The following is a 14,358-nucleotide window of genomic DNA, read 5'->3' on the forward strand; positions in this document are numbered from 1 at the left end:
TCATATTCATGCTCTCCGCTTTCAAAGTGGCGAAAGGAGGCGCAACTTCTCATTAAAGGACACAGTGAAAAGTTTCTCCTCCAAGCATGTTAAAAGCTCCTGCTCCTCTTGATGGAATACCACAGCAGTAATTAACATTAATGACATACCTAAGGAGAACCGCAGCCCAGAGCAGTGGGATAATTGCAGCAGAGAGCCAGTTTGTTACGGAGGCTACCCATCACTGTCAAGACGCAGTGTGCAGACCATACTTTGCAAGAGCTGGAGACAATCCAGGACCTGTGCAAAACTCCACAGCCCTGACTCACCATCAAAGGCACTGAGATTAATCAGAAAGATTATTTGGAAACACAGAGAGAGATGCTGCTCATTTTGCTCTCCAAATTTCCTCACTTCAATGCTCTCCCCCTTGCAGAAGCACCAGGTAGGTCTCTACATTTTCAGACATCATACAGGATGAATAACACAATGCTAAAGGTGCTGCATATGGATTATTTGCACGTGTCGGTAGTGTCCTGCTGCATCCACCTGCTCTGCAAACATCCATCTCTTGCTCACCCCCCGACGCCAAGAGCCCACCTGCCTTTCCAAGCCTAGAAAATGTCAGACACACACCAGGCACAAGAGCTATCTCGATGCCGCTCTATCAAATCCAGCCCACGCAAAATATCAAATAATTGATCTACTCGGTAGAAGTGTTGATTAGAATTGATACAAGGGAAAACATCATTATCATAAAGGTCGCAGAGCAGCAGAATAAATGACCTATCACTCAGTAGCATTTAAGACCCGCTTAGATTATTAACTCTGAGGAACAGTCTAACCCACAGGCTGCTCGGTGTGGCGGGGCCGGTGAAGACCTCTGGTCCCAGGTTTCTGGAAGTCTATGACTCAGTCTTTCACCTCTCTGCCTGGATGCCCCAAGTAGGATCCTACACTAGACTTGGCCAAGTGCCACAGGAGATATCCTGTTCTCAGGGGTTTCTCTGTTACGTGGGATGGAGAAAAAGACCCACAACACAGAAAGCATCGAGTTAGAGTTGGTTCAGAGTTGGAAATAATACAAGGGAAAAGGAAAAGAAGTAAATGGATATGTGCTCTATCACCAGATCAGATGTGAACTTCACATCTGACTTCATCCATCCAGGATATCCTTGTCCTGATTTTGAAAACCAGCACCAAAAAACAACCTCAGTGTCACTGAGGCTAAAGGCAAGGAAGTCAACCATCGTAAGGCTTTGAATAAACAGGCTTTTCCACCGGAACATCTAACCCTATCTGCATCCATGCCTTGAATGCAATTGCAACAACACAGGATAAGGAGACCTTGTTGAAAACTTACCCAAAATAAAGCTGCCTTGAGCTGGAGGAGCCTCCTCCCAGCCCAAACCTGACCTAGGTACACCACAAAAACTGCATGTCCTCTCCAGCAGCTGCTTCACGTTAGCCCTCAGGAAAGTTCAGCATTTCCTCCAGGGCTCAGCTCTGTCAGGTCACGCTGCTTTAATAATCACTGTCGATACGCTCTGATCCTCCCTCCCCAGCTGCCGGCTGGAGGCTGTTCTTTGAAGGCCATGGAGTTCATGAATTTGGCCAGACACCAGCATGACAAAAGGAAACACAACTGGGAAGCGGGTGAGGTCTTGGGCTCACCTCCCCTTCACACGGGTCTGAGGATGAAGACTACCCAACCACCGCTTTGGGGCAGGATAGCCCAGGGCAGATCTTGCCTCCAGACAGCTCTTTTATACGCATCCTTCCAAGGGTTAACACACACTCTTGAGCTCACTCTTAACTAGCCTGACTTTTGTTCCCCAACTAATGTATTTTTAAGACCTTCAATTCAGAGTTTGGTTTTTTTCCTGACTTCTTGCTGATGAATAATCATTAACTATCCATGAAAGATTTAAATGGCCCGTGGAATTCATGAGGTATTAAATGGGCATTATATTATCAACCACTCTAAATGTTTTGTTTCCGTTTCAAGACCATTCATGAGATGTTTATGGATTGTGGATTTATAGAAGCCAGGGGATCTTTTTAGGAGTAATGTTCCGTACCCCAGAGTTACGGTCAACAGCTGGAGGCTCCGTGCAGGAAAATCTGAGGCTGTAAGCTCAAAAAACTTAACCCCTGCTTCAGAAGGTCTCAGCATACAAAAGCGATGGATTAAACCCTACAAATAAGCTCTGAAACACAAAACGCAAGCAAACTTACGAGCTGTCATCAAGAGTCAAGTCGTACATGGTGACCTTGCTCCAGAGAGGACCCAGTTGCTGCTGAAGCTCTCCTGGATATATGGTGTGGTTTACTTTTGTGCCTACACTGAGATGGAAAAATCCGTGGGGGCAGCCCCACAGCACCCCGACAGCTTCCCTCCATCGATACTGAGCCACAGCTCACAGGGAGAGAGCTTTTTCCTTTCGCCAAGGGCATCCCTGGCTCCCCAGAGCCCATTTTACCCCATCCCGAGATGGGGCATGCCAGGCGAGGAGATAAATCAGTCTGAAGGACACCAGCCTCCTTCCTTGGGAGGGTTTTGGATGGGTCCCACCAGAAAGCGGTCTGCAAAGAGGCAGTACAGTGGTAAATCTAGACCCAAAATCACCCCAGGAGATCCCACCCAGCACTTGGGGTCCCCAGCAGTGTTCCCAAACTATCAACTCTCCAGGTCTAGCACCTCCTTCCATGCTGGGACACGATCTGGGGAACAGAAAGCCACAATCCAAAGCAAACCAAGACCCCCCCCGGCACAGCTAAAACCAGAAGGGGGTGATCAGAGCAAGCTTGAAATTATTTTTCAGGGATGAGTTCCATTTCATGTTTGAGGTCAGGAGGAAACATCTCTCCTGCAGAGAGCACAGAAGACTTGGACACTGCAGAAGTTATGACACTAAAAAAAAAACAGCCCTACAACACATGTGCATTGCATGGACACGACCATAAAATAAAAATTAGCTGATAACAGCCTCAAAAAGCCACTTTTTCTCTGTGCCAGGCAAAGCATTAGCCACCGCAACCAGGCTAATAAACAGCTAAAACTTCAGCATGCCTCTGCTAGAGAAGAGGGGAAAAAAGAAGCAGCTGCCTCTTTAATGCACTAATTACTATCCCGAAACACTAATGGGATTAGCAAGCAGGATTTAGTGGTTGCCTCCTGAAAAACATTAAAAGCCATTAGAGAAAATTAACCTCCCCGGTTCTCCGAGCAGCTTTTGGGAGCCTGGGTCCTTCCACATCAACACGATGAACCCCCGGTAGGATGCTAGTACAACGGAGCCCTTTTAATATTGGCTCTCTTTTTCCTCTATTAATTCACTAACCATGAATTCAAGTTTTGCCCAGCACTGCTGGGCAGGGGAGCACCAGAGATGCTGGGCAAACTGGACGTGGTCAGGCAGGGACCAAAGGAAAGCAGAGAGCAATGAAAGAAGAGGGGACGTGACTGTGTTCACGCAAACCCTGTTTACGATTTCCTTCTCCACACCCTTCCCTGCTCTTTCCCCTTGCAGGAAAGTCGAGGCATCCCATCCCCGGCTGGCTTGGGGAATCACCGGCCAAAGGGTTTGCTGCAGTAAGGTCCAAACACTCGTGTCCAAACCTTCGCCCCAGATCCGTGTCAGGGTGACCCGGGGTGTGGGATGACCACGGTGGGGATCAAACGGCTTGGGGGAACCAAAGGCAGGTTTTGCCCTCGGTGAGACCCGCTGCGTTAGCTGAGGATAGAGCTTGGATCAGATGCTGAAATGCAAATAAAAGTACAAGAGGAGACAGGCTGCTTGCTCAGGCTTTGCTCCTGCAAACGTGGTGATGCTCGCTGGGGACAGACCAAAGTAAATACGACTTTCTGGTGCCTGAGTACAAGGGGGAGTGTGGCCTTACAGGAGGCATCATCCAGCTGAAATAAATTAATTTCCAAAAGCTAAAAGCCTTTAGAGACCAAAAGCTCCCAGCCCAGGGGAGAAGGACGACCTCTCTCAGTTCGTGCAACGACCGCAGCCCCGCGGCTGCCGCAGCCTTGGGGACGCGACGGGGAAACAAGTGACACCGTCACGCTGTGGCCACCGATACATCTGCACCCGAAACCCCCTCCGGGCTCTCCCTGCCCAAAGAGGGGGACACCAGGGTCTGGAGCCAGGACCACCCAGCGGATTTTAACCCTTCACGTGTCCAAGCCAGAGCTGCCCGAGCATCACGGCTGCCTCCTGGGCCGGGCAGGAGGATCTGCTGGCAGCCAGGGTACCCTGGGCTTTCCCCTGCTCCCACCACATCCCTCGGGGGACTCTGCCCAGGCTTCTGGCATGGCCTTTTTTTCCAAGAACCCCAAATTTGTGGACAAACAGGGCAGTTTGTCCTGGGGCTCCTGTTCTGGGAGGTTAGCAGGGACCAGGTGTGCTCCATCCCGGCGCATCCTCAGGGAGAGGACATGATGGCCCAAGGTGGCCACCGGTCCCCTCTGCCACCCCACACCGAGGCAGCAGAAGGGCTTTCTGAGCACGGCCGCCAAAAGGGCCTGAAGGAGATGGAGAGGGAATGTGTTGGTGCTGGGGAGCCCTTTCCCTGCACAGCAGCAGCCTCTGCCGGCACTGGAGCCACAGAGCAAGAGCAGAGAGAAGGAGCCGTGGCACGACCAGAGCCTGAAGGGCCTTCTGCAAACACCCTCAGGGCTGGAAAAGATGCTGGGGAGGTCTCAAGAATATAAAGTGTTATATCTGTAAGGCTTTATAGATCCTTAATAGCCACCTTTCAGCTGAAAGATGATTCTTCCTATCTTTCTCTTATGCGCATTTGCACCCACACACAGCTCTTTGGCCGGGTAGCACATCCTCGTGCTGCGGCTGCAAAATCCCACCATCCAACCCACCCGTGCCACGCTCCGGCATGCAGGGGCTTTGCTGAGCAGCAGCCCTGGAACCCCTCGGTGCTCCCCATCCACCCCACGCTCCCAAAATGAGGTCCCAGGGGAACCAAGTAGACACCATCCTAGCAGCATCTCTGCTGCCCGCTAGAGCTGCAAAGGGCTTTTCTACCTCGAAGCTCAAAAAAAAAAAAAGAAGGAAAAAAAAAAAAAAAGAAGAAAAAAAAAAAAAGAAGACACCACACCCTAACATTTAGGGACCAAAGCACTTTTCCAAAGGAGCTGGGATGGGGTTCATCACCCCACCGTGCACCAGCACCCCGGGGCACCCACTTACTTGGGGGTGTGAGCCTCGTCCACGCGATGCCCCAGCTGGAACTCGTGGGACTTGCTCCGGTGCAGGGCGGTGAAGCCGGGGATGAGATGGATCAGTTTTCGCGACGAGGGCGGGGGCGTCCCGGGGGGCTTCAGTTTATTCCTCCGTCGTACCGGCGGCGTGCCCGGCGGCGTCATGGTGGTCACGATGTTGGGGGTACGCGGAGGGGTGTGAGCGGCGTGTCGCTGGCGCGGGGAGGGCGGCAAGGAACGGTGGCCGGACTCCACGGGTGGGCACAGCCCCGGGTGACCCTCCACGGTCAGTCGGTCCACGTGGGTGTACATGGGTCCGTGGGGCGAGCCCGCGTGGCAGTGATGCTGCCCGCACTTGGGTTGGACCTTGGGGCTCTGCGAGAGGTGCGTCCTGCCCCACTGCCCCGGCTCCGGCTGGCACCCGGGGCTGTTCTCCTTCCCCGGCTCTGTCGTGGGCCACTGGATGGTCCAATCCTGCTTGGAGAGGCTGCCGCCTGCAACAGAGCACACAGACACGGCCATGCGGCGCGGCAGAAGCCGCACGGTCCCCACCCCGGCACCGCAGCCCCTCGCCTCCGAAACGCCGGCAAGAAGCTTCCCCGCGCGATGCACGTGCGAAAGCCGAGCGAGCGCTTCGCAAGGGTCAGAGAGGTGCTTTGCCCATGTGTTTCCCCGCCTGCTGAGCGCCCCCCGTGGGTGTTTGTCCCCCACCACCCCAAAACGTAGCATGAGCATGGGACACCCCTCACCCGGCCGTGGCTGATGCCCCCATCTCACCCCTGCAAATCCATCCCCCCACACCCTGCCACCCAGTTGTGCCATTTGCATAAAGGAGGGGGACTGTAATTAAGCGGGGCTCGTCTCCACTTCTAATTATTCGCCTCCACCGGCGCAGAGATGAGCAAAGGGCTGTCGGCAGCAACTTCAGAGCACCAAAGCGATGGACCCAATTGAAGATCCCTTCGCCGACTCCTTTTGATCGCCTCCGCTAAGAAAACTAACATAAAACCGTAATCTCTTTATTTTAAAAAGCTTCCTTCCCCATCCCCTTTTTGATTATTAATTGCCTGGCCTCTTCTCCCCCCAGCCTTTTCAAGGGGAACATTTTATTTCAAGCTCCAGAGGAAAAGTAAAGGAGGAAAAGGCTTTGGAAATGAAAGCTTTAGGACTGGACTGAAAACAAGCTCCTGGGGAAAAGGGGGATGAGGAATTGAGTTTGCCTGAATTGCTCTCCCAGAAAATAAAAATAAAAAAAAAAAAAAAAAAAGTAAGTCCTATCCAGCTGCTTTTAGAGTGGCTTCTCCAGCTGCTACAAAAAGCCCTTCAACTCAGCAAGAAGCTCATAAAAAAGTTAACGCCCTTCCTTATATTTTAATTACAGAAAAAAAAATCCTGCTGTAGGAAAGCCTCGCCTCTGCCTGGATAGAGCTGCCAGGACAGAGGTGCACCTCCAAAGCCACCACAGGCACCCACCTGAGCCCCCTCCTCGTCAAAACAGCCCAGCCCAAGCGGGGACACGGCAGGTGACAAGTTGGAACGTGTCACACCCCCCCCCCCCCCGAAACTCCGCTCTGCGCAGGTTCGTGTCACCTCCAACAAGGTGACCCTGCCTGCGGGCACCTGCGCCCACATACCAGCAAACTGGGTGCTCAACCCAGTGCCACGTAACTGGGCTGTCTCCTCGTCCCCAAGGCCACCCCAGTTGGTGGCACCCGGCTCCACGCACAGCCCGGGGCTGGGGAAGGTGCAGCCGTGGCCGTGCACGGGAATAGGTGAGGGAGGACACAACGCCACGGATTAAATCCTCCGGCAAACCATCGACCCCTCCGGTTAATTAACCCGCACCCAGGGATTTGCAAATCGGCATGCACGTATGCAAATCAAGGTGCTTCCCCATTGGTTGCTTTGCACACATAGATTTACATAACTCAAAACTGCCCAGATGCTGCGGGCCCAGCAGCATCCCCATGCTCCCAGCCCCAGCAGTAATTAGCAGTGGTTAATGAAGAAAGAGAGCCAAGGCCGCTTCCCACCACCCCAAGCTCAGCTGTGGCATCGTGGCCACCACGTCCCCCCCCTCACTGCTGTCCCCTTCGATGCTCGGCTGTGTCATAGCACAACCGAGGCACTCGAGAGCAAAAATAACCCGGTATGGGACTGGTGGGTGCGTCAGGCCTAAAAATACCCCGGATAAGCTGGGGAAAATGTATTTTCAACACACGGTTGCTTACAGGCACGCTGCAGGTAGCGGGCACTCCGCTTGATGAGATACACTTAAACCAAGAACGCACTTGAAAGGAAAAAAATAACAAAAAAAAATCCCCAAGCTGTTCTTTCTGCAAAGCATGTTAAACACTTTCAGATTTTGCTCCCTCCCGGGGCTCCCCTGGGCATTACCGCTCTGCCAGAGCCGATTCCCAGCTGGAAAAGCAAGGGAAGAGCTGGCACAGAAGCAAACTCCCCTTGGCCCACTTTTCCCCAAGCTCTGCCTGCCTCGACGGCACTGCAAGCTGCCCGTTCACTCATAAAAGATGATTTGTTTTGTTTAGACAGGGAATATTAATTGCATATTGAAATGAGCATCAGCTACAGCCACCCTCCGACCCCCCGGGCCGCCTCTCCCCTCCCAGTTGCCACCAAACCCCGGCCACCAGCACAAAGGGAGAGGTGCTCCCCTTGGCCAAATTTGGCTTTATTAATTCCCTCAGTGCTGCCATTGCCTCCCCTCTTAGCCCAGCCTCCTTCACTCCACCGTACTTAATTAGGGAAGAAGCTGTTTCTGAACCACTCCATTAAAATCAACAGGAAAACAAACTCCTGGGAGAAGGCGGAGAGGAGTGCCCACCGTCGGGATGCAGCTCATAGATTGCAGAGAGATGACAAAATGTCATCAGAAAAGCTGTTTTCCCCCTGTTCCAAAAGACAAATAGCAAGTTTCGCTTTCATTTCCTAAAACAAAACACTGGGAATAATTTGCTACCCCTTAGGGAGCTGGGGGCAGCGGGTCCCATCCAAAGGAGGAGCCGTACCCAAAGCAGCCCTGCACCCCGACTGCTCCTCAGGCGATGCTGCAATCGCTCTTTCCTTCCCCAAAGACAGCATCCAGATGACCAAAGGGAGATGTGCATAAAACCGGAGCAAGACCTCAGCTTGCTTTACAGCCAGGGAAACCCCCACGGCTGCAGCCGCCTCTCCCAACACCAGCATCCCAGCAATCACACCCTCGCCATGGGGCGAAATAAACCCCGGCATCACCCAGTCCTTCAGCCCCATCACACACTGGGAGGATGGCTCTGCAGGCACGGGGACACCAGTCACCAGGAGGGATCGACTCCACAAACCTTTACACCATGGCCAGTGCAGCTTTCAAATTTGGCCCTAATGAGGATGCTCACTGCTGGGTTTTGTTTTGGGGTTTTGTTGTTGTTGTTGCTCATCACTCTGCCTGCCCCGCACTGTCTCCAAGCCACCCGCAGCCCTCCCAGGACCAGGCCGACTCATAAATATTCAGCTCCGGATCATTTTTTCCCTGTAGGACAGCTAATAACCTCCACGCATAACTCACTAGTCACACGCCATCAACTCCTCAATCCGCAGCGGCCCCGCTCAGCTCTTACTTAATATTAAATTAATCCCACTTCAAGTTCAAAACTGATGCCTTGGCTGCTAATAAAATACCGCTGCCAAGTGTAAGGTTTTGCAGCTGAGAAAAATCCAATACAGACTTGTTAACACAATAAAGCAGGGGTTTAATATAGGGTTGCCACTAGATTTGATAAATATAACATGCTTTTGGTTTTTAAGATGCTCTGGGGCTTTCCCTGCTGCTGGAGCTGCCCCCAGGATGTTCAGTTTGGGAAGGGGCTCCTTCCCCACCATCAAACCCCATTCTGGCAAAATTCATTGCCATTTAAGCGATGAAACAGCATCCTGCTTCCTCCCCGCCTCCTCCCCAGCCCCCACGCCCAGGCAGAATTGGCCTGGGAAATTAGATGTCTCTAATTAACGACTCAATAAATAAAGATTGATGGAAAAGGTTAATACTGTACCTCATTCCTGCTTTATTAATACTAATCTTGGCTTCTAGAAATCGACCACTACCGCACTTGCAAAGAAATTACATGATGTTTTAAAGAGGCAGCAACTTGTTCATTAATTATATTTTCGGACTAGGACCGTCTCTTGCTTTACAAGAAGATAAAATGCAGATAAAAAGCCACGGTAATTGTGGTGTGGTACTTCTGGGGTTCCTTCTGGAAGAGCTGCGATAACCCAACGGACCTGAGATCCCAGCACTGCATTCCAAGAGAGCATTGCTGCCATCCTGGGATGCTTTCCAGCCCCCCCCCCCCACCCAGCACCCAACTATTAAGCACCCAGCCGGCTCCTCGGGGCCATCCAAACCTCCCAGGCACCCGGCTGGTGGGGTCCAGCCAAGCATAAGACAGCTCCCGGGGCTTGCAAGGGTCAAGGCAACACATCTAGCAGGTAATTTCGAGAAGCCTTGAAGGAGGGTTAGTGGTGCATCAGATGGAGCCCCAGGGGACAAGGGGACACCAAGGGGACATACGCTTGCCAGGTTCTGCGTGAGCCAGGACAGCTCTTGAAGCTGGTGTAGACCTTCCTGGCCCAAGCCTGCAGACAGGGCAAGGTTGGTGGCCAGTCACCAAGACATGGAGCCAGCCAGCAGCTCAGCATCTGCTGAAATGCAGCTGAGGGATGGATGGACGGATGGACAGACACAAGCAGACAGCATTGCCTTAGTGCACCCCAGATGGGAGAGCTACAGCCCCATCTCTGCTCGGTCCCAGCTGCCCCCAACAGCACAGGGGGACATCGCCAACGTACCAGAAACGCTCTTCTGCCAATTCCCTATCCCCACAGCCCACCAAAATGCACCGCCTGGACCACGGTGCACCTTGGACCCGGCCCTGAAGAGCCGGACGGGATGCTCTGCTCCCACCACCCAACGGCAGAGAGCATCACACCCTGACCCGGCCAGAGGTACGACCGCTCTCATCTCCCCACCTGCAGAAGAGGGGCAGGGGCTGTGCTCCCCCTCTCCTGGGGCCAAAAAGCACAGGGACTGCTGAGACAGGGCCATTTGGCCAGGCAAACGCTCTGCCAGGCAGGGAAAAACCAGCGCAGAGACAGGGGACATGCAGCTGTGCCGAGTGGGATACAAGGAAACCAACTGCCAACCCGCATGGAGGTTTCTGCACCCAAATCCTCTAGAAATTCAGGTGGATTTGGTCTCCTCTGTTGCCAGGGAACTCCCGCATCCTTCAGGGGCTCTGCGGTGCTCCAAGCTGCCTGTCCCCTCCCTGTCCCCAAGGCTCATGCCATCCATCAGACGATGTGCCCAGGGGTTTCTCCAGCACCGTGCGTGCACGGTGCCGGCACGGCAGGGATCCACACCGACCGGCAACGCCAGGGACCGTTGCACTGCAGAGCCCAAGTCTCCGGCCCCGGCAGAGCAGGAACGACCGCTGCAGCATCTCTGCAATGCCAGAGGGACAAAACAGCAGCCCTCGCCGCACAGCCCAGCCCGCAGCCCCCCCCCGGGAGCTGCGCGATGATGGATGGAGTTAAATGGAGCGCTGTGGAAGGCAAACACGCACGGCGCCTAGATAGCGGCGAACTCCCTCCTGCAGGGACCCAATGGGCCACCAAGCCACCTCCTGCTGGGAGGGCTGGCAGCCCCATCAGCTGCCCCATTAAAAAGCAAATCGAGCAGCTAGCATCCTACAGCCCCCCAGTACCCCCCGCCCCCATCTCTGCCAGCCAGAAACCACGGGAAGGGCAAAAGATGTTTTAGTATCTTCACTGCAGCTGCTGAGCCAAAGGTTCATGTATATTTTCCAAAGCACAGGTCACACCAGGGCATGGGGGAATTCCCTTGACTGAGCGAGCAGAGGGGCAGTGGGGGGGATGCAGGGATGGGCTGAGCCAGCACGGCGAGTAAAGCAATATTTGTTTGCAACGAGCTTTAAAAGTCAAAGGTGTTTAAACAAAGAGCAGGCTGAGAGCCTTCCCCAAACTCTGAGGAAGGCATCGATGCCCTTCCTCAAATAGCGGAGAGACTTAGTGAAAATGCCAAAGGGAAGGAGGGCAGGAGCACAGGTGGGAGCCGGATTTAGGGAGTTAAAGAGCGTGGGGACTCATGCTCTGCGGGAAATGTCAGGCTGGGTTCAGCCATCCCCACCTCACTGCTCCAATGCAGCGATGGAAGCAGTTGCTGCACCAGCCCGGTGACAGCGTGCGGTGGCAGGAGCCCTCTGCCACTGTCCGCCAGCACCGCCATGCCACGCAGTCCACGCCACGTGGGAAGCCCAGAGAAACCACAGTAACCACAGCAGGTAGATGTGGCCGAGACCCCTCCAGGACAGCGGGGTGGGACCCCCTTCCTGGGCTATATCATGCCAAGCAACAGTAATGCTGGGACACTGCCAGTCCCTGAAAGCCGCTTCTTGGTGAAGCCACATCACGCACCCTCCTCGCTGCCAGCCCTGTCCCCTCCTGTCCCCAGGGGCTGCTCTGAACCTGCAAAGCCCAGCCGAAAACCCAGCAGGGCTCACCCTTCATCCCCCCAATCCCCCCAGCCCCTGGGATGTAGCTACATTGGAGGAGACCCTCAAGAAGGGACGAGGGCCAGGCAGAGGGGTCTGGGGTCCCCAAACCCCAGGGTCTGGCAGGACAGGGGTCCTCCTACAGAAAGGTCCTGCCAGGCCAAGAGTCCCAGCAGGGACCACAGCTAAACCAGCCCACTACCATCACCCCAGTCTAGGGCCAGGAAGGGAGCCCTTGAGAAGGGGACGGCAGTAGGGGGAGGATTTAGACTATGAAATGGGGTCTTAGCATCCCTCCCCCAGCTGCTCCAAAAGGAGACATCCCCCCAACCTTGCTGCTGCCCACAGGCACCCCGCAGGCAGCACTCCCCAGCACCGATTCAGTGGTGCCATCCACAGGGAAGAGCCATGCCAGTCCCTATCACACATGGGGAGGTGATGGTGAGCCTCTCCTTGGTGGGGAGGAGGGAATACTTGTAGAGAAGACCCCCCCCCAATTCACCACCAGGCCAGACGCTGTCGACAGCAGCCCTGGAAAAGCAGCTTTCGGTCCCAAGACGGCATCGTCCAGCAAGGCTCGGCTGGCTTGGGAGGAGATCCCAGGAGTGCCGGATCCTGCTCAACCACCCACTGCATCGCTCGCCCCTTCCCCAAGGAAACCCAACCGTGGCTGCAGCCCCCAGCCCTGTTCGCAAGTCTGCCAGCCCAGAGAAAGCCAGAACAGCTCTGGCTTCGTGCAGCCGCCTCTGCAGCACGGAGCTCTGCTGCCACCGCCCGGGGACCCGCCAGCTCAGCACCCCCATCCCAGCACCCACATCCCCAGGGGCCCTGCCGTGGGGAGGCACCCACACAGACCCTCCCAATCCCCCCACCCCAGGGGAAAGGGGAAGCAAGGCTTGTGCATGCCTTGGGAAGGGGCTTCAGGTAGGGGGGGGGGGGGGGTTGGGAAACGATGCTGAGTGGCTGGAGCTTGCTGAGCTTCAGGGTTTTGGTTTTTTTTCCTGAGTCTGCTGGCTGTGCTCCTGAAAGTAAGAGGGGTCGGGGGGACCCCCGTAAGAAATGCTGCACCCTCCTCGGGCGAAGCCTTCCTGCAGAGAACTAACAACTCATCACTTCCTAGAGAGGCGAGCCCTCCATGAGCTCCCAAGCCACAGGGACACACCAGAGCAAAGATGTCCCCTGTGGACAGTGGGTACCCGGCCATCCTCCAGTGATACAGGAGCTCTGCAACCCACGGAGAAAGCCCTGCAAACGCCTCTGATGCATTCCAGCCACACTCCCAGTGTCACTGCAATGGGACGGTGCCGCTCACCCCAACTGGCTCGAGGGGACCCGGCCAGCGGGTACAAGGGTCCCCGACTCACCGGACTTGTGGACGGTGCGGAGGCAGGAGAGGGAGGCGTTCAGGCGGGCGCACTCCTCGCTGTTGGCTCCAAACTTCTCCACGGTCGCACAGACCTGGTCGTCGGTCATGTCCAGCAGCTCCTCCAGGCTCAGCTGCCCAGGGGCAATTTCCTGACGGGGAGGAACAGGGCAGGAGTGAGGAAGGAGGAATGAACTATCCTGGAGCATCCTCTAAACCAGCACCTCAAGGCACACGGATGAGAAGCCATTTCTTCTTGCTGTCCCATTTGGGTCACAGACCCAAAAACATTCATTTTCCATCTCAATCCACATGAAAACCCAGAGGGCAAAGCTCGAGCCTCAGCTTTATCTTGAGTTTTTGCACAGTCTCAGGTATATCCAGACCCAGTTCAACACCGGGACATCCGGGGGCACCATGAAAACCTGCCCCGAGCACTCGCAAGGACTGGCAGCTTCAGTACAGGCTTTCCTCTTTCCCGGGGGGGCTGTTACAGGATCACCTGTGGGTGCCACCTCCTCACTGCACCCACAGCCTGCAGGAGCTCAGGACGTGGCAAAAGGATGCTGTGACCTGCTTTGGCACCACCATGCTGTGACAGGGACACGGGGACCCCCGCTGAGGGTGGGCAGCACCCACGAGGTCTCCCTGGCATCCATGCCCTTCACTGGGAACAGCAATGGGGTGTCCTCACTGGTGGGTGGAAGGAGAGCTGGGGGGTGGCCCTGGACAGCACATCCCACCATGGGCTTGTAGCATCTTTCCATGCAGTAAAACAACATGGTTCCTCCGCTCTGGTCTCCCACTCTGCTCCCCAGCACCAGCACTGTCCCCTCCAGCCCACCCCAGGGCCCAAACACACAGCTTCAAGCCAGCCCCCATCTCAGAAAAAAACCTACCCCCTTGCCTAGTTTTGCTCAAGGATCCCAGAAACCCCTGGGAAAAACACTACTGGAGAGGTTTGGCACCCAAACCCACAGCGGAGCCCTTCCCACTCCGGTGCGGCTGATGCCTAGCCCTTACCTCCATCACCTCCTTGCGGATGTTGACGATGCGGAACCAGTGCAGGAGCTGGGGGAAGCCCTCCAGCTTGGCATTGCGCTCCTGCAAGGCCACCTTCCTCTTGCAGGACAGCTGCCGGCTGAAGTATTTGACCAGCTTGCTCTGGAAAAGAAGACAAAAGCCCCGTGGAACCCCCTGCCGTGACCCCCCAACCCATC

At 55.0% G+C, this 14,358-nt stretch overlaps 1 protein-coding gene across 3 annotated transcripts in view; it reads right to left on the minus strand.

The window, feature by feature from the left end:
- KSR2 (kinase suppressor of ras 2) overlaps positions 1 to 14,358 on the minus strand; it is an 88,421-nt gene that overhangs the window by 66,935 nt on the left and 7,128 nt on the right. For all 3 annotated transcript variants that reach the window (XM_069795341.1, XM_069795339.1, XM_069795340.1), the window contains exons 2-4: positions 14,162 to 14,302; positions 13,140 to 13,290; positions 5,196 to 5,700 (exon numbers count right to left, since the gene is read on the minus strand). In XM_069795341.1, the coding sequence (XP_069651442.1) occupies positions 5,196 to 5,700; positions 13,140 to 13,290; positions 14,162 to 14,302 (797 nt within the window). The remainder of the gene's footprint in view (positions 1 to 5,195; positions 5,701 to 13,139; positions 13,291 to 14,161; positions 14,303 to 14,358) is intronic.

This window comes from Haliaeetus albicilla, chromosome 10 (genome assembly GCF_947461875.1).
Source record: "Haliaeetus albicilla chromosome 10, bHalAlb1.1, whole genome shotgun sequence".
NCBI classification, from domain to species: domain Eukaryota; kingdom Metazoa; phylum Chordata; class Aves; order Accipitriformes; family Accipitridae; genus Haliaeetus; species Haliaeetus albicilla.